Below are 24,756 nucleotides of genomic sequence, written 5' to 3'. Positions count from 1 at the left end.
AAATAAATACATACTATTTTTTATTCACGTATACATAAATGTTTTATCTATGCATTTTTATTTTATCTCGTAGTAGTGTTTAGTCTTTGTAGTTATTTTTGTACCAATAATAAAAAAAATACTTTTATTATGAAATGAGAAAACTTTATTGAACAAAGCACCAACAAAAATGGGCTCACACTTTTTCCTTTCGGAATTTTTCAACATTTTATTTTTCAGCACGAAATAATGTAGCGAGATAAAAATGCAAAAAGTCCAGCATCAAGTCAATGCATGTGAACTCATCTCCATTCATGTATTCTACTAGTTGCAAAAAACAAAAAACAAAGTACAAAATAATAAAGAGACACAACATGAGACAAATAATAAATTACATTCGTAGATCTTCTGATTTCATGTTTATGTGCAGTGACGGTATAAATAATTCACTGGATTTAAATTAGATAGCCTATTGAGCTGAAAACAAAGATTGAAGTACAGTGCATTTCAATTTGGTGGTCACTGGAGGGGCAGAAAGAATGGAAATAGTGGAAACAAACTGTGACCATTCCAAAGTTAAATACTGTTTTGAAAGAAATCTCCATGACAACCTGTAAACATAACAAAAAAAAAGCCTCAAGTTCCCTGCTAGTGGAGGACTTCTTCATCTTCATGGTGGACAATTTTATGGGAATGTGTCAATTTGGTCTCTTGGCTGCATAGATTAGGCTAACATCTAGCACATTTTTATGGAATCATTGTCTACATCTAAGTGAAAAGTGGCCCTCCATCAATGCTCCATTTTATGTGCCGAAGGGACGATGTGTCAAGGCACAAACGGGACGGCGCGGTTTTAGCACCTTCGACTACAGCACAGTCTGTGACGGCGTGGCGTCGCTAAGGGTTCTTGTGTGTCTCCACGCACAGGACGATGTACTCGTTGGAGCAGCTCCGCGTTTCCTGGCCCAGGAGCAGACCCGAGGTCAGGCTGGAGGACTGGCCCGTGACGGACATGTGGTCGGCCCGCCACGTTTCGCAGTGCTTGTCCACCACGCGCAGCCCCCTGCTGGTGGAGCCGTGCCAGACGCTCTTCCGAGGCCTGTCACGGGAGAAAAAGGACCGCTTGCATGAGTTTTATTCATCAGAAAAAACTGAACGAGGTTTACCGACCAAAAGGGGTCCGCGAGAACGTCCCGTCCATCAAAGGAATAAATTGGTATCCTGGCGTTGATGGCGCCCCCTTCGCCGTTAAAGATGGACCTCCAGTTCCCGAAGAGCACGTCCCCCCTGAGGTTGGTCACGGGCAGAGTCTCCCTGAAGACGGGGTGGACCACGTGGACCAGGTCCTGCTTGCTGGAGGAGATGAAGGCTCTGTAGTTGTTGGGAAGGCCCATGGCTCTGGCCTGCTGGTAGCACAGCTGGTCGGCGTTGTCCAGGCCCATCATGTCGCCCGAGTGCGGCTGGTTGAGGGCCACCAGGTTGAGCTGCGGCCAGAGGAGACAAGTTCGAGCGGAAACCGTGGAAACAACACAAAGCCTCGTCATCACTTACTCGGTCTTTAATCGAGGGCACTCGCTTGATTCTGTCGGCTTTGATCAGCTGTGCAGTGCGAGGCTACAAACACAGCAAAGAGGTGTTTATTCATGGCAATACTGTGATGATTCATAATAAATAATATTTGAATATTGGGGAAGAAGAACCTCAGGTTGTGTTATGACGTTGTTGGAGTGCTGGAGCAGACTGCCAAGCTGGAGAGAGAAAGTCAATACAACAAAAATGTAAGAACAATACTAAACAAAAGTGACTTTTAGGCATGCAGTATCTGTTCAATGTCTTAGAACTGACTCAAAAATAATATTTTAAAATACATTTCTTTATTTTATATTAAATGCTTATTTTTATGTCTATCAAAATCATATTTACTATTTTAATAAAAATATATTTTTAGGTTGTAGGTTATTTTATGTATTTGTTGTTTTTTATTGATTTATTTACTTGTCTACATATTGTTTCAATTTGTTAATTGGAAAAAATCATGAATTTATTTTAATTACAGACAATATTTAAAACATAGTGTGTTTGAATTTTTTTTAACTAATACTAATATTACCAATACTATTTTTATTTACTTATAAAAACATACTTTTTTATCTATGAATTTTCATTTTAATCAAATTCAATAATTAAAATACGTACCGTTTTAATATATTTATAAATACATATTTGAATAATAACTAAATACATAAAAAAATGTTTTACTTATAACTACATACATTTTATATTTATGTTTTGTTTTAATCAGTTGCATTATTTAAAATACATACTGTCTTTAATGTATTTTAAAACAAACATTTAAATATTAATGAAATACATACTATTTTTCATTTACTTACAAATACATCTTATATTGATGCATTTTTATTTTAATCACATGCAATATTTAGAATAAATACTGTAATTTTATTTTATTAATAAATACATATTTTAAATAATAATTAAATACATGCTATTTTATTTACTATACTTACATTTTATATTCATGCAATTTTTTAAATCACATGCAATATTCACAGTAAAATGCACATTGTGTTTTAATTTATTTATAAATTAATATTGAAATAATAAATAAATATGTTTTATTTAGTTATAAATACATACATTTTATATGGATTAATTTTTTAATCCCATGCAATATTTCAAATGCATACCGTGTTTTAATGTGCAGGTACTTAGGATTAAATATTTTAAAATAGTGTTTAATACGTTTTTTCCAAATCTTAATAAACATTTTATCTGTTTTCATTTCTAAATGTATATGTTTTATTATATTTGCCCAACATTCACTATTAATTATATTCTATATTTTGGCACCTGTATCTCCTTCCATCCCTGTGAGACCTTGAGGAAGAGACTTCCTGTCCCTGTGACTAAGACCAGCGTCCCCTCGGCGTCTCTGACCGTCTGTTGCATCATCGCCTCCAAGGTGGCAAAGGTTTTCACCTATTTATGTATTTATTAACAAAACAGGTACTGTAAATAACGTAGTCTTTGGCAGGAGAAGAAATGTGTTGAGATAATTAGACGTACAGCAGCAAAGCCTCCTCCGCGTGGGCCGGGAGGTCCAGGTGGTCCGGGGGGTCCGGTGTAAGTCAAAGCTGTCACAACACAAAACAATGGCGTTATTGAACATTACACTTATTATTCATATTAGTATTGGATGTAAAATAAGAAATCGAGTGACACACCGTTTCCACCTGAGCCTGCACCTGAGGTGTACCCTCCATGACCTCCTCGAGGGCCTGGTGGTCCCGGAGGTCCAGGTGGTCCAGCTTGTCCGAAGCCTGTGGCGCCAGATGTACCGGGCTGGCCTGGAGGGCCGACCATGGAGTCTCCTTTGGGTCCCTGAAACATGTCAGGATATGTCATAGCTTGGTTGGGTCAATTAAATGTGAGCTGTGTCGCCATGGAAACATAACCCACCACCAGTCCTTGTCTCCCAGGGCTACCTGGTTGCCCGGGTGACCCTGTATCCCCCTTCTGGCCATGTTCTCCTTTGATGCCCCGGTCGCCCTTCATTCCCTGATGTCACAAACACGATCATCCATTATTTTTTTGGCTTTCAAAAACAAAACTTAATTGGACTGAAACTTTTATTTGGAACTTACCCAGCCTCCTCTCATAAACTCTAATTTGGAGAAAAAATATAATTAGTAATACAATATTGATGCTACTACCTCTCCTACTACTACTAATAATAATAACAATAATAATAGCAAAAATGGTGATATACAGCATGTACACCCTCTGGACACATCATTAGGTACATCTCCGTAGTGTTGTATAAAACAATGTATAGATAATAACGCATACTATTTTAGTATTTTTATTTTTGTAAAACCACAATAATAATAATAACAACAATAAACCAAAAATAAGAAAGCAAATTACAAAGTAATAATATTTTTTTAGTTAGTTAGTTAATCCTTAATTTAATGTAGTTTTTAATGTAGTTACTTAATCATTAGACTAATAATCAAAACTAAAAAAAAAAATACACTGCTTACTTTGCTTATTTTTGTACAACCACAACAACATAAATAATAATATTAGTAATAATGATAATACACCAAAAATACAAAAGCAAATAAAAGGATAAAACATTTTAAATTAGTTAATTAAATGTAATTAATAATTAAAATAATAATCAAATTAAAAATAAAATACAATGCTTATTTTGCTTTGTTTCGTACAGTCACAACAACAACAACAATAACAATAATAATAATAACAATTATTATTAGAATAATAACGTCTATCTGTGTTGGCCCTGCGATGAGGTGGCGACTTGTCCAGGGTGTATGCCGCCTTCCGCCCGAATGCTGTTAAAATAGGCTCCAGCACCCCGGCGACCCCAAACGGGACAAGCGGTAGAAAATGGATGGATGGATGGATAGATAATAATAGGAGTGATACACCAAAAATATAAAAGATAATTAAAAATTAAAAATAAAAGTTGGTTAATTTTTTAATAATAATAATATTAATAGTGATACACCAAAAAAATTAAAAATTAAAAGATTGTTGGATAGTTGGTTAGGTAACAATATTGTTTGATTAATAATAATAATAATAATAAAACGAGCACCAAGAATATAAAATCAAAATAAACAAATAAAACATTTTGAATTCTTTGGTTAATAGTTAGTTAATTTAACATAATTAATTAATAATTATAATTATAATCAAAATTAAAAACATTGCTTACTTTGCTTATTTTTGTACAACCACAAAGACAACAACATAATAGTAATGATGATCATAATAATACACCAACAATACGTAAGTAAAATAAAAAACAGAAAACATTTTAGTTAGTTACTTAAGGCAATTCAAAGTAATTAATAATTAAAATAATAATCAAAACAAAACAAAAAAAGATTGTTCACTTTGCTTATTTTTGTAAAACCACAATAATAATATAATAATAAAAAACACCCAAAACATACAAGCAAAGTACAAAATAATACTATTTTTTGTTGAATAAATGTAATTCATTTATAATTAAAATAATAAAAAGCAAAATAAAATTCACATCCCTAATAAAGAAGCTCTTGTATTACTTCGCTCTCACGAGATTATAATAATTGACTTTTTGTACTTTTATGTCTAATAATTGACTTCTGTCAAGTTTTCATATTAGGCAGGGTTAGCATTGTTTTTAAATTTCCAAGGTTTTGACTCACGAGGTGGCGCTGGGACACCGGGAAGGCCTCGCTCTCCCTTTTCTCCTTTCTGTCCGTCTTTACAGTTGCCTTGGCGACACAAAAACACATTTTTTATGAAACATTTTAAACAATACACCTTGAGTGAGTATACACATGTGTTGCGATTATGGATGTTACAATCAGGGTTTCATGCTGCCGATTCTGATCCGATCGTCCATGTGTGTAACATGTTTAGCCTCGTCCTCCAGTGATAATGCTACATGATAATTATACTTGATACCTAGTTATGATGTATATTATTATAGACACATTTATAGCTCAAAGCAATTACTTAGCCCTGATCTCGACGTAGTAAAAACATGCATGTTGACTTACCGATGGTCATGGTTCCATTGAGCTGAAACATCAACGCACAACAGTCAGGAATGTGTTTCCAGAAGAAATGTTGTGCTTATTATCAGGGAGAACATTGCTAGATTGAAGAAAGCTGTAATAACAGAGCAATTGTTTGTGTCTTACAGGCAATTTGCAGAAAGGCCGAGGAGGGATGGGGAACACCGTCTGCAAGGAGAGAGCACGGTTATTGACGACTCACTGATTTGTTCAGCATTTACAAGTGTTTCCTTACTCCTTGGGGGTATCGGAATATCCCGGGACGACCCGGTGGTCCAGGAGGGCCTGGAAAACCCTGTGGGATTACGATAATAAATGATGATATTGTTCTTTCAAGGGTTTGGCACATGATGCAGTGTCACTCACAGGCTGGCCGGCTGAGTCTCCTTTCTCTCCTTTTGGTCCCGACACTCCCAAACGTCCCTACACAATCACAACATACATGAACAACACAGTAGGTTCCTGAATGCATCAAATTAAACGAAGCCTCACACACGCTAAATTAGCCGAAGATCGTGTTCTAAGTGTGCACTGTGTCACATTTAAGCAAATTAAAAGTACTCACAGGTCTACCTGGGAAGCCAAATTCTCCCTTTGGACCAGGCATTCCCATTGGTCCCTGGTATGGAAGGCATTAGTCAATTACTGCACTCCTTGAATGCATCATGACTGGGAAACAACACATTGTTATTCGACTTACTGGTGTCCCAGCAGGCCCACTTGCACCTTCATCACCCTGCAAAAGCACATTAATTTTCATTAGTGGGGCATTTTGACGTGTACACTTTTTTTCCGACAGAACTAACCTTGTCCCCTTTATGTCCCACGAGATTAGACAGGCTTGACGTGGATCCATTCTCATCAATGATAATTCCCGGCTCGCCCTTTTCGCCCTGTGCATACATGAATGTAAACAGCGGGTGCTTGAATATGTGAATAGAAATGGAAAAAATGTGCTTGCCATTAAGCAGAATTAATTACTTATTCTTTAAAGATTGCCTTTTATGCAAAAAGGCTTTTTAACGATTGGCCAACACAAAGGTGTCCATAGTTTGGCCCCGGGGGAGCCATTTGCAGACTGCAGGTAATTTTTTAAAAGTGCATGGCACATTCTAAAAATACTATTAAAAAAAAGTGGAATAAAAGGGCAAACAGGTGAAATGTAACCAGAAAAAGTTGCAATGTCAGAAAAATATTAATAAATCTAAATCAATGTTAAAAGTCTTGTATATACTCTAGCTTTTGAATACTCCATTTTAGACCAGTTGACCTGCCACTTCTCTTGTTGCCCTGCTCTCCTGCAAGGAGAAGGCTACAGATAATCCCTGAAGAGATACCAGTGCTGTGCTAGCTGTTCCAAGTCATGACCCAGTGTGGACCACTATTCTACAACCTGGTTCTGCTTGCCCCCAATGGACTGGACTCTCACATTGTCATGAATTATTTGCAACAACTGTACCCACTTGGCATCCATTCCACCCCGGAGGAGTGTTTAGACCAGTGATGTCATTGTGGTTTGTGCAGCCCTTTAAGGCACCTGCGATTAGGGGCTATACAAATAATCTTTGACTGACTGATTGATGAATGTTGTTATGAATTATTGACCTATTCAAGGCTCACAAATTCCACTTTGAAATATTTTTTGGGTGAAAATATTGCCTATTTTGTGTGTTTCCATATGAAAAACGATGTTTCCTACGACAAAATGGCATAAACAAAAACATGAAAAAATAATTTTAAAAAAACTTAAAATTGAAAGATAGATCTGAAGTTAATCTAGAGACTTAAGCGTTGAAAGTAAAAAAAAATTAAAAAAAATTGCATGACTTATTTTAACACCTTTATGAGTTGGGCCCCAAATATTTTAATGGGATTTATTTTAAAAAACTGTCATTGCTATAAAAAAAAAGAATAACTTATTAAAATCAATGTTGTTATGAATTATTGACCTACTGAAGGCTACACCCAGCAGGCACAAGACATTGATACAACATTGATTATACATACATGTCCTTTAAAACGGACTTCGAAACAATGTTGCAAATTGCCTGTATTTGTAAACTGAGACAATTTTGGTGTCTAACGTTGGATTTACGTTGTTGGTTAGAAAATGACCAACATTTCAATGGTCAAATCTGTAATGTATGGGTAGTGAGCGATGCCAGCGTGCATGCGCGGGATGTGGGGCAGGGCGGAAGTTACCAAATAGAGACAAACAACTACAAGCGACCGTCTCCGCTGTATTGATTTCATATAAAGTACAAGCGTACACGACATGGTGTCAGAATTCGCTGACCTCGTCTCTGGGATGCATACACATGCTGCAGACAATTAAATGGAGATTTTGTTGAAGGTTTGAGCAAAGTTTAAGAAGGAACCGACAGGACAGGTCAAGTGAAAGAGCGCGAAGATAACAAACATGGATTCCTTGTTTTCGATAAATCTACCGGACTAGTTCGATTTTGAGGACTTTGCAAACTGGCCTAATTGGATTCTCAATCTTAAAAGTCAAGAATGCCAAGTTAACTCGCTTGTCTATACCATGGGAGATATGGCAGACGATGTGTTGAACACGCTAGCTTTATCAGAGGAGGACAGAAAAACGTACTCTAAGGTAAAATAAGCTTTTGAGGGACTTTTCATATGTAAGCACAATGTGATATATGAGCGAGCTAAGTTCAACAAACGCTGTCAGAAGGCAGGAGAAACAGTTGAATCGTTTATTACAGCGGTGCACAAGCTTGCCGAGCAATGTCAGTATTGAGTGCTCAAAGACGAGATGGTACGAGGTCGCCTGGTAGTGGGCATTAGGGATCACGGTCTCTCCGAGAAGCTACAGTTAGACTCTGAGCTAACTGTCAGCAAAGCAATGACAAAAAATCGACAGAGCAAAGAAATGAAAAGACAGCAGCCCTCTCCGAGACAAACGGGCACTGAAAACAGTGAAGCAAACATGGATGCAATAAATGTAAATTGCCGCAGTTTGTAAATCTAAGCTAAGGGTGGAGGAAATTCAACAAAACAAACTTGTTGACAGTGTAGATAATATTGTTCCTGGGCTCAGTAAATTCCTCAAATACAAGCCCATGTTGGCAAAAGTCAATTTCTGTCAATGGGCAACCAGTTTCATTTAAGCTCGATACAGGAGCTGCCGTCACTGCTGTCCCAGTCAGCATGTACTCTCAAAAACTACACGGAGAGTTGTCACCTGCAACCAAAAGGCAGTGCGGGCCAAGTTATGTTCCACTAATGGTAAAGGGATTCTTCACAGCAGAGATGACTCACAAGGCGAGAAGTGTGAAACAGCAAGTGTATGTAGTGCCAGGTCTTGTAATTCCACTGCTGGGTTTACCTGCTATCCAGAACTGCCAGTTGCTCTCCCAAATCGAAGCCATCAACACAGTAGAGACAAACTACACAACACAGTACCCCAATGTCTTCACAGGGTTGGGCAAGCTAGAGGGGGATTACAAAATTAAGCTAAAAGAAAATGACATGCCCTTCACTTTGGCTATACCACGCAGGGTGCCAATGCCATTAATGGGTAAAGTGCGAAACGTGTTAAACAGGATGGAACAAATGGGGGCTATCTCACCCATTCAAGAGGCAACTGAATGGTGTACAGGAATGGTCGTGGCACCCAAACCCAATGAAAACATTTGTGTCTGTGTAGACCTGACTCGTCTAAATGAAAATGTTTGAAAGGAAAGACACATCCTTCCAGCTGTCGATGAGACACTCGCAAAATTAACAGGAGCTACAATTTTTACAAAGCTAAATGCCACTGCAGGTTTTTGGCAAATTCAACTCAATGCAGAATCCGCCCCCCTCACCACCTTCATCACCCCATTCGGCTGTTACAGCTTCAATCGACTTCCCTTTGGGATATCTTCAGAAGAGGTTGACGCAGATACTTGACGGCCTTGAGGGCACAGTCTCTCATGCTGACGACATACACGAGGTGCTGCAGTGGCTGGAAAAATGTGGCCTGACTCTTAACGAAAAGTGTCAGTTTGCAGTGAGCCAGGTCAAGTTCCTTGGGCACATAGTCAGCGCAAATGGGATACAACCTGACCCTGACAAGATTAGGTCAATCAAAGAGATGCCACCCCCCAGTGATGTCACAGGAGTGAAGAGATTCATGGGAATGGTGAATTACGTGGGGAAATTCTCTCCAAGAATTGCAGAGCTCATGGGACCAATCAGAGGACTCCTTAAAGCTGACAATATGTGGACATGGGGTGTAGCACAGCAACATGCCTTTGAGACAGTAAAGATGGAACTCAGTTTGTCAATAGTACTAGCCCAGTACTGTCCAGGAAAAACAACCAGAGTGTCAGCAGACGTGTCTTCTTATGGATTAAGATGAGTCTTGTCACAACTTCTACCCTCTGGCGACTGGAAGCCAGTTGCCTGTATCTCCCGCAGGATACCTGATACTGAGCGTAGATATGCTCAAATCGAGAAGGAAGATTGAGGCTGAGGCTCCTACGTTTCTCATACACAATAGTCGGAGAAAAATCTGATTACAGCAGATGCTCTGTGTAGAGCACCACTCCAAAAAACAACAACAGACCAGGACAGCACAGCCCAGAATGAGGTCAGAGCTCAGGTCAATGAGGTGGTGCAGAATCTCCCAGCTTCACCAGAGAAATTGCTGCAATCATCATCCTAGACATACTCCATCAAGGTCATCAAGGAATGGTAAAATGTCTTGCCAGGGCTCATGACGCAGTGTGGTGGCCGATGCTTTTCTCAGCAGATCAAAGAGAAGGTAAGCCAGTGTGAAAGCTATGTAAAAGTAACACCTAGCTGCTGATCTCTTTGAATGGAAGAAGGGACAGTTTTTATTTGTTATTGATTACTATTCAAGATACATCAAGGTTGCTAGTCTCCCAAGTACGACATCATCAGCTGTGGTGTTGAGAATGAAATCCATTTTCAGCCGTCACGGGGTGCCAGAGAAACTCCATCACTGATAACAACCCTCAATTTTCAGCCGCAGAGTTCGCTGACTTTGCACAAGACTACAACTTTCAACATGTCACTAGTAGTCCGCGGTATCCCCAGAGCAATGGGAAACCCGAGCCGGCCGTCAAAACCGTCAAGTCACTGCTACAGAGAAGCGAAGATCCCTTCAAAGCACTGATGGCGCACAAAGCAACCTCCTTTGCTCATGGGGTATCGTCAGCACAGCTCTTAAATTGGGCGCAACATTCAGACACCCCTCTTACAGTGCCCGAGCACTCTCACACCAGCACGACCATTTGGAAGCGATTTGGAAGCATTTGAGGCAAAAGACAGAGCACTCAAAATACAGCAGGCCGAGGGATACAACCTACACCACAGAGCACGTGAGACGCCACCTCTGCAGCCAGGCCACACCAAGGTGTTGTCTCTTGTTCGGCAGGGACACCACTATCCTACGGGATCCAAACTCCAACAGGCTACATCAGGAGGAACCGATCACATCTGAGAGAGGTTCCATCGCCAACTGCCAGGGGCCCAGATTCACCGGGCCTTACCCAAGTTGGAAGAGCAGTAAGGCCTGTCAAAACACTGAATTTGTAGCTAGAGTTGTGAGTATAAAATGAATAAACCTCCCTACCACAACAGAGAGGAATAGGTAGTCGACCCTACCTCTCAGTTAGGATGTTTACATGTGTTACTGGTATACAAAAAAAAAAAGAAAAGTAAAGAATATGTGAAATGTGAATGATGATATATGTTAATTGATTCAGTTAGAGAGCGTTTCTGGTTTAAAAAAAATATCAAAATGGCCCCCGCATGCTTTCATTTTTCAGTGCATGACCCTCAGTGGAAAATGTTTGAACACCCCTGGTCTACCAGTAGTAGTGGCTGTCTATGAGCACCAAACATGACACAAATCTACATTGGAGACACCTTTTAAAAAAAACAGGCTTTGCTGCACGTCCTCAAATCAACTATCCGTCAATAAGCAACAGACATGAAGCTGTGAGTTTGATTATTTAGTCTTAAATAATGTTACTGTTGAAATGCGAGTGTGATGTTCGCATGTAGCGCACATAGCCATACTAGCGCTGCTAACGTTAGCGTCCTCCTGTTCCACTCCTTAATGTTATGTTGTTAAATGTGATATATGGACAAGTGCAGAGTTAGATGTAAAACGTGGGTAAAGTGCTTGACAGCGCCTCTTTTTGGAGACACACAGCTCATTAGCATAAAAGCTACAGACCAGCATTTTCGAGCACCAAGGCTAGGTTTTGGAAAACACACTTTTTAAGTTGGAAAAAATATTTCAAAAAATCCTTAACATTGTAAAGCCATCCTATGGCACCATCTGGTGTTTATGGGTTGTATTACAGGTACTGCAATTCTTAGCAGATCAGGCTGAAACTAGGGGTGTCCCTATACAACTTTGTCACTTCCTTTACAAAACAGATATTGAAGCCTTGAGTATTGGCTGATACCAATATTAATGCAATATCATATTATCAGCAATCAAATATACTTGTAACATTTTGTTTTGTGGAACTTTACAAAAGGCTTGATCAAGTGAAATAAGACAGAGTCATCAAGTTGAGGTGGAGTGGCCACAATGTTCATTAAGCTAAGCTCATGACGTAGTACATTGTATAATGTGGACACGTTTGTTACTGGTTCTGGTTTTGCCTTGGAGATTTTGTATGTGTAAGTAATATGCAATTATATTTTTTTTACTTGTTTATGTTGACAAATGTGCTGTATTTGACTGTAATATTGTTCAATTAAGTACACTTAATACATATGTCTAGCTTGTGTGCTATTGTGTGCTTAGCTGTTGTGTAGCTGCTAGCTCCTAGTAGCCTAGAGCCTAGCATGTTTACCTTTTGTAAATGAGTTGACGAAAATAGAAGAAAAGACCAATCTTGTGTGTTTATCGGAGGACATTTAGATGTTAACTTTGCACAAGTAAACACGCTGCAGGACTGCTTGTATCGGATCATTTTGCATGCAAGCCGATATTATCCCATACTTGTTTTTGTTGCTGATATCGGACTAATATTCGATATCAATATTAGATTGGGACAAGCCTTGCTCAAACTCGAGTTAGGTTGCTAATCTTGCATTATACACACTTGTGTGTATAAGACCCTTACCTTGAGTCCTGATGATCCTTGAAGACCTTGCAGTCCAGTGTCTCCCTTAAGGCCTGGTTGTCCCTACACATAGTGAAAGAAACATCCTTACATGTTGTCCTGGATGCTGTGGACCCTCTTCTGTCAGACAAAGCTGTGTTGTGATCCAGTTTTTATTTTCACGTCACACTTACTGCGAGACCCTGAGCCTCGAAAATCCCCGAGAGATTGTAGACTCCATCTGTGTCGTTAAGTAGCAGCTGAGGAGAGAAGAGCATCAGTGAGTGACAGCATCTAGTGACTAAAGCGTTCTGGGGTCTTTAGCTGAGGTACCTCCTGGAGGTTGATGAAAGATCCTGGAGGGCCAGGAGGTCCTGCAGGGCCAGTTAGGCTAAGTCCATCCCGTCCTGGCTCCCCCTACAAACCAAGATGTCAGTATTACACTTGCCTAAATTGAGTTTAGGGTGCTCTTACCTTAACTCCTGGGGCGCCAACGTCTCCTTTAGGACCCTGAACACAACACAAAGTATTCATTACGAAAAAAGTTGCGTTGCGCTTCTAGGAATTTGTGTTTCCTGACCTCTGAACCTTTCGCTCCTTCTGGTCCTGCGGGCCCTGTTGGACCTGCAGCACCGGGCTGCCCCTGCTCACGACAAGACCACCCATTCATGATGAACATGTATGATAAAACGCATCGTTTTTGTGATTGTGTCAACTTCACCCCTTACCTTAAGACCTGGCTCTCCTGCAGGACCCTGCAGACCTTCTTCACCCTGAAATTAGTAACCAAAACCACATGAGTTCTCCTAGCTCTTGTCCTCAATTTAAATGAAAGTCACTGTAAGGGTCCTTATATACCTTGGCTCCTCGAAGTCCTGGCACTCCTGGTTGTCCCGATCCAAACCCTTCCAAGTCCTGAAAACATTCTGATCTGTTCCTCACAGTTTTGCAACCAATGATTTTATATCTCAAATGTACCTCAAATTCAAAGAGAGAGCCTTTAGCAGGTGGTCCGGGAGGTCCAGGAGGGCCTGGTGGACCTCTGGGACCGGATGTCCCTTCTGGGCCCGGAAGTCCTGGGAATCCTGCAGGGCCCTGATCTCCCTGAATGAGAAATACAACACAAGTTTGTAAACAAGAATACTGTTGTCAAATGTTAAACTTGTACCTTTAGTCCTGGTCCGCCGCTCACTCCGGGTTCTCCCTGTTCAACAAGAATTTCATGACATTTGTAGAATTTGTTAGAATTTGTTCAAATCCTCACCTTGTCTCCTTTCTCCCCAGCAAGTCCTTGCTCTCCATTGTTTCCCTCCACTCCCTGAAAGTCACAAAAAAATATTTTATTTTATTTTTTTAGCATTTCCCCATTTATTTGTGTCATAGAAGCTTCTAAGCACAAGCTGACTTGTCGCGGGCGAGTTTACATTAAGGGCAGGACGTGCAGTGCCCTGCCACATCCAGCAGAGGGAGCTGTGTGAAATACAAAAGGACCTGCTTTCCATGTATATATTAATCTAGTTATAAAGTGTAGAGCAAAGGCGTCAAACTAAAGCCCCGGGGGCCAAAACTGGGGCCATAACTCTAAAATGGCAAGTCACATTATTTTATGTGGTCTGGAACATCATTTTATTGTGGCCTGCCACATAATTCTAATGTGGCGAGCCACATAATTTTTTTGTGGTCGGCCATGTCATTTAATTAGGTCCGTCACTTCATAGTATTGTGCCTCGCCACGTTTTCTTAACGTGGACTGCCACATCATTTTAGTGGCCGACCACAATATTTTAAATTGGCCCGCCACCGAGTCATACCAAAGACTATAAAAATGGGACCCATTACCTCCCTGCTTGGCACTCGGCATCAAGGGCTGGAAATGGGGGTTAAATCACCAAAAATGATTCCCGGGCGCGGCCACCGCTGCTGCTCACTACTCCCCTCACCTCCCAGGGGGTGATCAAGGGGATGGGTCAAATGCAGAGAATAATTTCGCCACACCTAGTGTGTGTGTGTGACAATCATTGGCACTTTAACTTTAACTTAACATAACTAATGTTGCCCACCATATCGTTTTATTTGGTCTGCCACATAATTCCAATGTTGCCCACCAATTAATTGTATTGTACCTCACCACATTATTTTATGTGGTCCACCACTTTCGTTTAAGGTGGACTGCCACATCAATTTAAAGTGGCCGCAACATTATTTTAAAGTGGCCTGCGACATAATTCTAATGTTGTCCATGTCATTTTATATGATCCACCACATCATTTTATTTTGGCCTGCCACATCACTCTTATGTGGCTCACTACATAATTGTATTGTGGCCCACAACATCATTTAATCGTGGCCCACTATATCATTCTAATGTGGCCTGACATGTAATTTTATTGGACCTTGCCACATTATTTTATGTGCTCCACCACTTTTGTTTAAAGTGGCCTGTCACAGCATTCTAATGTGGCACAGAGCATGCAGCTAAACACAGTCAACCCTGGAGCCCTGACTACACCCTGGAGCCCTGACTAGAGGGCGAGGCAGGCATTTGATTGGCAACCACAACCAGGTGTGCCCCGACTGGCAGTCAGCAACAGGTCAGGGGAAAAAGCACTCGGAAACACAGACAGGAATTGGAGCTGAACTAGGAGCGCCAAACAAATGCATAAAGTAAGTAAACATAACAATATGTTAGAGCTGACAAGACAGGTTGTCACAGACCACATAATTTTATCGTGGCCCGCCATATAATTCTAATGTTGCCCACCCCAATATTTTATGTGGCCCACCATGTCATTATGTGGTCTGACACATAATTCTAATACGGCTCGCCACGTCATTTTATATGGTGCACCATACCATTTAATTTGGCCCACAATTGCATTTATGTGGTCTGCCACACCATTTAATGCAGCCCACGATGTCATTTTATGTGGTCCACCACATCATTTAAAGTGGCCCACAATGTCATTTTATGTGGTCCGCCAAATCATTCCAATGTGTCCCACCATGTCATTTAATGTGGTCCGCCACTTCATTTATTGTGGCCCACAATTGCATTTTATCTGGTCTGCCACACCATTTAACCCAGGCCACAATGTCATTAAATGGGGTCTGCCACATCATTTAATTCATCCCACAATGTCATTTTACGTGGTCTACCACATCATTCTTATTTGACCCACATTGTCATTTTATGAGGTCTGCCACATTGTTCTAAAGTGGCCCACATCATTCTAACGTGGCCCACAACGTAATTTTATGTGCTCTGCCACACCATTTAATGTCATTTAATGTGGTTTGCCACAGCATTCTAATGTGGCCCACAATGTCATTTTGTTGTTTGCCACATCATTTAAAGTGGCCCACAATGTAATTTTATGTGGTCTGCCACGCCATTCTAATGTGGTCCACAACAACATTCTATGTGGTCCGCCACATCATTTAAAGTGGCCCACAATGTCATTTTATGTGGTCTGCCACATCATTCTAATGTGGCCAACAATGTCATTTTATGTGGTCTGCCACATAATTCTAATGTAGCCCACAATGTCATTTTATGTGGTTTGCCACATCATTCTAATGTGGCCCACAATGTCATTTTATGTGGTTTGCCACATCATTCTAAAGTGGCCCACAATGTCATTATATGTGGTTTGCCACATCATTCCATAGTGGCCCACAATGTCATTTTATGTGGTCTGACACATAATTCTAGTTGGCCCACAATCTCATTTTATGTGGTTTGCCACATCATTCTAATGTGGCCCACAATGTCATTTTATGTGGTTTGCCACATCATTCTAAAGTGGCCCACAATGTCATTTTATGTGGTTTGCCACATCATTCCATAGTGGCCCACAATGTCATTTTATGTGGTCGGACACATAATTCTAATTGGCCCACAATGTCATTTTATGTGGTTTGCCACATAATTCTAATGTGGCCCACAATGTCATTTTGTTGTTTGCCACATCATTTAAAGTGGCCCACAATGTCATTTTATGTGGTCCTCCACACCATTTAATGTGGCCTACAATGTCATGTTATGTGGTCCGCCACATCATTTTAATGTGGCCCACAATGTCATTTTATGTGGTTTGACACATAATTCTAATGTGGCCCACAATGTCATTTTGTTGTTTGCCACATCATTTAAAGTGGCCCACAATGTCATTTTATGTGGTCCGCCACATCATTTAATGTGGCCCACAATGTCATTTTATGTCGTCTGCCAATGAATTCTAATGTGGCTCACAATGTCATATTAGGACATTGCGAGCTTCTATTTTTGCCGGACGCCGCAACAAATCCGTTAAATTTAGATACAATCTGCTAGTGTTGGACAGGAAGTTATGCACAAACACAATATAAAGTATATGCTTTACCTTCAAAATAAAATACTCTGTCTTCAAGGCGGATTGTATTTTACATTTTGAAAGGTCTTAATGGGCAGCGACGGACATGAAGTCCACTTGTCAAAGGTTTTCAGACTTAATTTCATTTTGGATGAGAACATGCTGATTCTGGAGGTCCAAAATTAAAGAATAATGTACAGGCATATCCTGGGCAGCAACATGGGGATATGTGGGCCTGTGTCAAATATCAGCTGACACGAAGACTGGGAAAGTAAAGGACCGGTTGTGTGACATGCACGCCAGGGATGATGTCACTGCTGTATTGTTGCTTGCTGCAACAAATAAAGTGATTTATCAAGGCAGGACTGAGTTTATTTGCTTCTGTTTCTCTGGAAAGACAGAATAAACTGTTGGGGTTTCCTTTAATACAACTTCCCCTATGACAAGAGTATGTGCGGATTGGCGAGATCTCGTAAAAAACTGCGCTGTTTTGCTGCACGACAGAGCTGCAACAGAACGGTGGTGAGGATTGTCGTGGAAATTTGCGGTTACATGTGGCCCTCTGAGGGCAGGCAAAATTGCGAGGTGGCCCTTAATAAAAATTGGTTTGCCACCCCTGGGGCCGTATTTATCAAGCGTCTTAGAGTGCCATTTTACACTTAAGTCCTGAGAATTTGCGAAATGTAGTCCTACTCTCAAACTTAAGAATAAAAGCTATTTATCAACTTTCTTAAGTCTAAGAATCACTCCTACTCTCCACGATATTTAAGAGACCTTCAGAGGTGTCCTAAGTGGTTAGGAGTTGCCAGCGGGGAATGGCACTGAGGCGAGAGAGACGTGCGCGAACGTTCAGGGAGCGGAAGGATGTCCTGGCTTTGTTTGATGACGAGCAGCTGATCAAACGGTATCGTTTAGACAGAGCGGGTATTATTTTTGTCACAGATTTAATAAGGGGCGTCATCTCATCAGCAACATCACGCAGCAGAGCTTTCACAGCAGAACTAAAGGTCATCACAATGCTTCGATATCTCGCCACTGGGAAAATGCACATTTATTTTTGATTCATTGCCAATATTGTTTGTTTGTTTTGTATTATTTTGTAGTTTATTGTCAAAATATACACTCCCATTGTCCACTTAAATATTTCTAAGATATTTCTTTATTCTTAGACAAGGGATTCCCTTCCGTGATTGGTCATTTCTATGGACACAGAAATTACGTCACCTAAAGTTCCGTTTACGGCACATAGTAATGTCGTAATTCAGCTCTGAGTGTGACAATTAAGATTCAGTCCTACACTTCGCTGAAAGTGTGAGTAAGACGCTTGATAACTAACTTTTAAAGGCCTACTGAAACCCACTACTACCGACCACGCAGTCCGATAGTTTAAATATCAATGATGAAATCTTAACATTGCAACACATGCCAATACGGCCGAGTTAACTTATAAAGTGCAATCTTAAATTTCCTGGGGAACTTCCGGTTGAAAACGTCTATGTATGATGACGTTTGCGCGTGACGTCAATGGTTGAAACGGAAGTATTCGGACACATTGTATCCCAATACAAACAGCTCTGTTTTCATCGCAAAATTCCACAGTATTCTGGACATCTGTGTTGGTGAATCTTTTGCAATTAGTTTAATGAACAATGGAGACTGCAAAGAAGAAAGCTGTAGGTGGGATCGGTGTATTAGCGGCTGGCTGCAGCAACACAACTAGGAGGACTTTGAGGATAGCAGACGCGCTATCCGACGCTAGCCGCCGACCGCATCGATGATCGGGTGAAGTCCTTCGTCGCGCCGTCGATCGCTGGAACGCAGGTGAGCACGGGTGTTGATGAGCAGATGAGGGCTGGCCTAGGTGGAGCGCTAATGTTTTTATCATAGCTCTGACGAGGTCCCGTAGCTAAGTTTGCTTCAATGGCGTCGTTAGCAACAGCATTGCTAGGCTTCGACAGGCGGCACAGCATTAACCGCGTAGTTACAGGTCCAGTGTTTGGTTCGCTGTCTCCTGATAGTAGCGTTGTTGATCTGCTGTCTATCCTTCCAGTAAGGGGCTTATTTCTTTTGTTTCTATCTGCATTTAAGCACGATGCTATCACGTTAGCTCCGTAGCTAAAGTGCTTCACCGATGTATTGTCTTGGAGATAAAAGTCAGTGTGAATGTCCATTTCGCGTTCTCGACTCTCATTTTCAAGAGGATATAGTATCCGAGGTGGATTAAAATACAAATCCGTGATCCACAATAGAAAAAGGAAAAAGTGTGGAATCCAATGAGCCCTTGTACCTAAGTTACGGTCAAGGCGAAAAAAGATACGTCCTGCACTGCACTCTAGTCCTTCACTCTGATGTTCCTCATCCACAAATCTTTCATCCTCGCTCAAATTAATGGGGTAATCGTCGCTTTCTCGGTCCGAATCGCTCTCGCTGCTGGTGTAAACAATGGGGAAATGTGAGGAGCCCTTCAACCTGCGACGTCACGCTACTTCCGGTACAGGCAAGGCTTTTTTTATCAGCAACCAAAAGTTGCGAACTTTATCGTCGATGTTTTCTACTAAATCCTTTCAGCAAAAATATGGCAATATTGCGAAATGATCAAGTATGACACATAGAATGGATCTGCTATCCCCGTTTAAATAAAAAAAAATCATTTCAGTAGGCCTTTAAGTGCAGCTTTCAGGGAAGAATTTCTTTACTCAGAAGTCAACTCTTAGCAGACTTCTTAGGAGTAATTCCAAGAAGCTTGATATATACGGCCCCTGGTCTAGAGTGTGCTTCAAATGATAAAATATCCAACTTGCTCCTGCTGACTCTCCCTGTCCTTTATGTTACATTTCTAGCAATGTCCGCCAAAAAGCAAGTGATTGCGAACAAGAAATGTAAATACAGCTCATACAATCCATCCATCCATCTTCTTCCGCCTATTCGAGGTCGGGTCGCGGGGGCAGCAGCCTAAGCAGAGAAGCCCAGACTTCCCGAGGCGTTCCCAGGCCAGCTGGAAAACATAGCCTCCCCAACGTGTCCTGGGTCTTCCCTGTGGCCTCCTACCGGCCGGACGTGCCCTAAACCAGGGAGGCGTCTGGCTAACCACCTCAAATTTAACATTCTTGAATAAAATATAAAATAAAATACATTTTTTAAATGCAGCTTTATATATTAAGCACATCTTTTGGGGGGTTTTGTCTATTCATACAGTTAGTTTAAGCCTTTTATGAATAGAAAGACACATTTCCCCCAGAAAGCCTTGCTGCTGAGTCCATGTTTCCCATGTTCCTTCTAGTGTTTTTGGACTAAGACGGCAGTTAGTCAGTACAGCAAGCAGGTGCAAAGCATCAATGAACATGGACTTTTTTATATATAGGTCGGGGGAAATAGTGTCTTTCTGGTCCCAGTGAGGGTACCTGATCAGAGCCAGAACCGGAGCCGCTAAACGACACGTCCTGGAAAAGTAATAGTATCAGGCATCTAGTTTTCGTTCACATACCAGACGACTCAAGAAGCATGATACAAGTTGTTGGACTTACAGGAAGTCCGGGTTTTCCATTCTCCCCGTCTTTCCCAGGAGGCCCAGATGGTCCAGGTATGCCAGCCTCAGACGGTGTTCCAGGGGGTCCTCGAGGTCCAGGAGCACCAGGGGGTCCCTATTAAAGCAAAGTTAATAATCAAACTCTCAATGTGTGAAGAAAAGATGTTTGTGAAAGAGGCTCACTCGGATGATTTCTGCATCTCCATCAAAGTCCTCCAAACCTGAACCTGAGCCATCCTGGGGATCACGCAAAATAATCAATCATTTATTATTAAGGTGAAACAAAAACATTCTTACCAGGAAGGATACGCGCCCTGGAGTTCCAGGAGGTCCTGGAAGACCAGGCATTCCAACACCAGTATCACCCTGAGCACAATTCAAGAATTACATGATGTGTTTTTCATATTTAATTTATTTTTGCAATGAATTGGAAACAAAAATGTACCTTTTCTCCTTTGGGTCCTGGCTCTCCTTGAAGTCCGGGGAATCCTGGAATGCCATTTGCTCCCTGAGAACAAAAGTATCTCATATCAAGAGCAAACTATCCCAAGTGATGTGACAGCAGACTGCCTCCCTCTAGTGGCAATGTTTGTTACTTACGAGGGTGCCAGTTTCTCCTTTGCTTCCCTGAAAGACATTTTGACAATGGGTTTTATTGCTATTATAGAAAATTTATAGAAAAAGACATGAGTAACGTACAGGCTGGCCATCTTTCCCCGCAGCTCCAGGTGGGCCTGAAGGTCCCTGAGGACCCGGTGGACCACGAGGTCCAGGCTCGGCTCCTAATCCAGCACCTTCTCCTGCAGGGCCGGCGGGTCCTTGTGGACCTGGTTCACCTCTGTCACCTTCCAGTCCTGTTGTGGACACCTGCAGGTTCTGAACAAACTCACTAATTATTTCACTAAAGAGAAATAATCCCCTATTATTTTAGGACGACATGACATTTTAGGCATTGTTTACATTTCATGGATGGATATTTCTGTTAAATTAGGAGAAAGTGTTCCTTCAGAAGTACAAGAAAATAACACATCATGTGATCTCTGCTATGCATTGAACGATAAAGGATATTCTGAACTTACAGAGTCTGGTTTGGAGGATGTTGTCGCTGTGCTTTGTGTTGGTGCCACTGTAAATGAGTAAAAATGTCAAATTTCAGAATATTGTTCAAAAAAAGTTCATGGAATTTCATTCAAATCGGTAATGACGATCGAAAATATGTCAAACCTACGGCCCTAAGAACAGGTTTTATTCGGCCCGCATGATGAGTTTGCCAAGTATTATTGCTTTTTTTTTAAAAAAAGAAATAAACTACTGTTTTAAATGTGTCCACTGGATGTCGCAATAGCAATTCTGTTAGGCAAGCAAGAGGTACACTGTAAAGGGTGACTGTGGTCCCTCCTCCTTGACCCACATGAAACTTAAAACCTGCCGTTTTATGTCTTCTGCTTCGACCACATGGTCATTTGGCACCCTCGTTGCCCCAAAACGTCTCTGTCAAACACGAGAAAAATTAATTTAACCCTTTTGAATAGTTTTTACCTCCATTTCTTACGGTTGGTTGAGTTAACTCTGAATTGATATGTGGACATAACAAATGAGGTATTTGATACCTAGAACAGTCGATACACTGAGACGAAGTCTAAGCTCTTTGTGTTTTTGAAGCTGCACCGATTTCCTCAGAATTTTCAACAAACTTGAAGTGTTTTATCCAGAGGATTATTTGTTATTTGTACATTTTCAGAATGTGCTTGTTCTATTTTTGGCCAAAGTACAACAAAGTAAACAACCTGGAGTTGTCTTTATTTTTAAGTTATCATGCCGTGATTTTACCATTCCGGCCCACTTGGGAATATTTTTTCCTCCATTTGGCCCCTGAGCTAAAATGACTTTGACACCCCTGCTGTAGTTTGTTTACCTTCAGCACTGGCAGCCTCCACTTCCTGCCCTGAAGCATCCTCAACGTCTTCTTCACCATCATCATCATCACTGAATACACCTGGCATCTCAGTGGGCGGAGCTTGAACTGGGCTGCCGTAGGCGGGGTCCACCTGAGGGAGGTAGACGAAGCATAAAAGCTTTTTATGCGCATTGTGCAAACATCTTTCATGCTATTATGTGCTGTGAGGAACTGTCAAGGCCGACATGTTCTTCAAGAGCCGCAATGATGGAGCCCCCGTATCGCCATGGCAACACCATTCAGGCTAAATATCATCAAGGTCTTGAGGGTGTTGCATTGTTAGCCACTTCATTAGGCACACCTACATTAAAATTCCCCCTTTACAAAGATAACGAAACTTGATGGTCATATATTGTGTATTAAAATAAACATGATGTTGTTTTTGGTGTCAAAACAAAATCAGCAATTTTGGCTGCCTAAGATTGTGCAAGTATAAACACGGCCAGTAGGCTTGGAACACAGTTTCTGTTGCCAACAGGTAGCGCTATGACACCATTTAATGGGGCTGCACATTCATGCCCTGAAGCAATTGATTTGTGAGATTGAATTAAAATATAAATACGAGTGGTTAAGAATTTTAAAAAATATATACATTTAATTATGGTGTAGTTGAACTCGCAATATTTATTAAATTTAGTAGCTAACTATTTGCATCTGCTAAATGCAAAAAAATATGTATTTAATAAACATTTTTTTACTGCTTTACTTAGTAAACATTTGATCTCACAAACATTTTGCATAAATATTGATGTACGTATATGTTTATATTATATTTTGTAAAAAAATAACAGAATTCTAAATTGTATTGCTTATTGAAGACTGGTGATAAAGGTACAAACAATATTGAAATATATATATATATATATATATATATATATATATATATATATATATATATATATATATATATATATATATATATATATATATATATATATATATATAATATGTTATATTATAGTTTGTAGAAATAACATAATCACCAATAATCTAAATGACCAAGTATTTCTTATTCAAAACTGGTGATCTAGTAATAATAATATTTAATCAAAACATGTTATTAGAGTTATTGTAGTACAATCTCAATACCACAAATATTTCATAGAAATATTTAAATGTATGTTATATTCTATTTTGTTAAAATAACATAATCACCAATATTCTAAATGACCATGTATTGGTTGTTCAATAGACTAGTGATACAGGTAAAAAAAAGGTAATAATAAAAAAATTAATTAGCTTTAATTCAGTATTTTTTTTGATCTCACAAATATTTTATGGAAACATTTATTTTTATGTTATATTCTATTTATAATATAACAGAATCACCATTATTCTAAATGACCAAGTATTGCTTATTCAACAGACTGGTGATAAAGGTAAAAAAAAAAAAATATATATATATATATACATATATATATATATATATATATATATATATATATATAATATATATATATATATATATATATATATATATATATATATATATATATATATATAATATATATATATATATATATATATATATATAAATGTATATATATATATATATAAACTGTTTATTATACAAACATTTTACAGAAATATTTATACATATTGTTTATTCTTTTTTTTAATAAAAATTACAGAATCTCCAATATTCTATATGACTAAGGATTGCTTATTCAATAGACTGGTGATAAAGGTTAAAAAAAAAACAATAATAATAATAAAACAAATCATTAGCTTTCATTTAGTACAATTGTTTTTCGTACAAATATTTTACTATATATATATATATATATATATATATATATATATATATACAGTATATATATATATATATATATATATATATGTATATATATATATATATACAGTATATATATATATATATATATATATATATATATATATATATATATATATATATATATATATATATATATATATATATTATATATATATATATATATATATATATATATATATCCATTTCTACCGCTTATCCCATTTGGGGTTGCGGGGGCGCTGGAGCCTATCTCAGCTACAATCGGGCGGAAGACGGGGTACACCCTGGACAAGTCGCCACCTCATCGCAGGGCCAACACAGATAGACAGACAACATTCACACTCACATTCACACACTAGGGCCAATTTAGTGTTGCCAATCAACCTATCCCCAGGTGCATGTCTTTGGAGGTGGGAGGAAGCCGGAGTACACGGAGGGAACCCACGCAGT

General features: G+C 39.6%; 1 protein-coding gene across 1 annotated transcript; it reads right to left on the bottom strand.

The window, feature by feature from the left end:
* Positions 1-189: 189 nt before the first annotated feature.
* LOC133630536 (collagen alpha-1(XVIII) chain-like) lies at positions 190-22,771 on the bottom strand. The gene is made up of 36 exons (XM_062022149.1): positions 22,718-22,771; positions 22,491-22,623; positions 21,655-21,701; positions 21,275-21,451; positions 21,176-21,202; positions 21,021-21,083; positions 20,873-20,941; positions 20,759-20,812; positions 20,574-20,690; positions 13,962-14,015; positions 13,866-13,901; positions 13,676-13,801; positions 13,556-13,612; positions 13,426-13,470; positions 13,278-13,340; positions 13,172-13,207; positions 13,031-13,114; positions 12,892-12,957; positions 12,719-12,781; positions 6,404-6,490; positions 6,298-6,333; positions 6,163-6,216; positions 5,964-6,020; positions 5,833-5,892; positions 5,724-5,765; positions 5,580-5,601; positions 5,223-5,291; positions 3,645-3,664; positions 3,460-3,558; positions 3,225-3,381; positions 3,067-3,134; positions 2,851-2,979; positions 1,680-1,727; positions 1,531-1,593; positions 1,150-1,463; positions 190-1,078 (listed from the first exon to the last, which is right to left on the bottom strand). Exons 1-36 carry the CDS (start codon positions 22,769-22,771, stop codon positions 877-879), a joined length of 2,898 nt encoding a protein of 965 aa, XP_061878133.1. The 3' UTR covers positions 190-876.
* Between the last annotated feature and the right edge of the window lie 1,985 nt (positions 22,772-24,756).

This window comes from Entelurus aequoreus, linkage group LG15 (assembly GCF_033978785.1).
Source record: "Entelurus aequoreus isolate RoL-2023_Sb linkage group LG15, RoL_Eaeq_v1.1, whole genome shotgun sequence".
Classification (NCBI taxonomy): Eukaryota; Metazoa; Chordata; class Actinopteri; order Syngnathiformes; family Syngnathidae; genus Entelurus; species Entelurus aequoreus.
The sequence above is the reverse complement of the archived record's forward strand: the minus strand, read 5'-3'. Positions and strand labels throughout refer to the sequence as shown.

Bases quoted from the DNA above. Each gene is read 5' to 3' on its own strand.
- LOC133630536 (XM_062022149.1), bottom strand. From the start codon at position 22,771: ATGGTGTTGCCATGGCGATACGGGGGCTCCATCATTGCGGCTCTTGAA. The intron at 3,559-3,644 runs GTAAGTTCCAAA...TTGTGACATCAG, and splicing joins AGTTTATGAGAGGAGGCTGG to GGAATGAAGGGCGACCGGGG. The intron at 2,980-3,066 runs GTACGTCTAATT...ATACATAAATAG, and splicing joins GCGGAGGAGGCTTTGCTGCT to GTGAAAACCTTTGCCACCTT.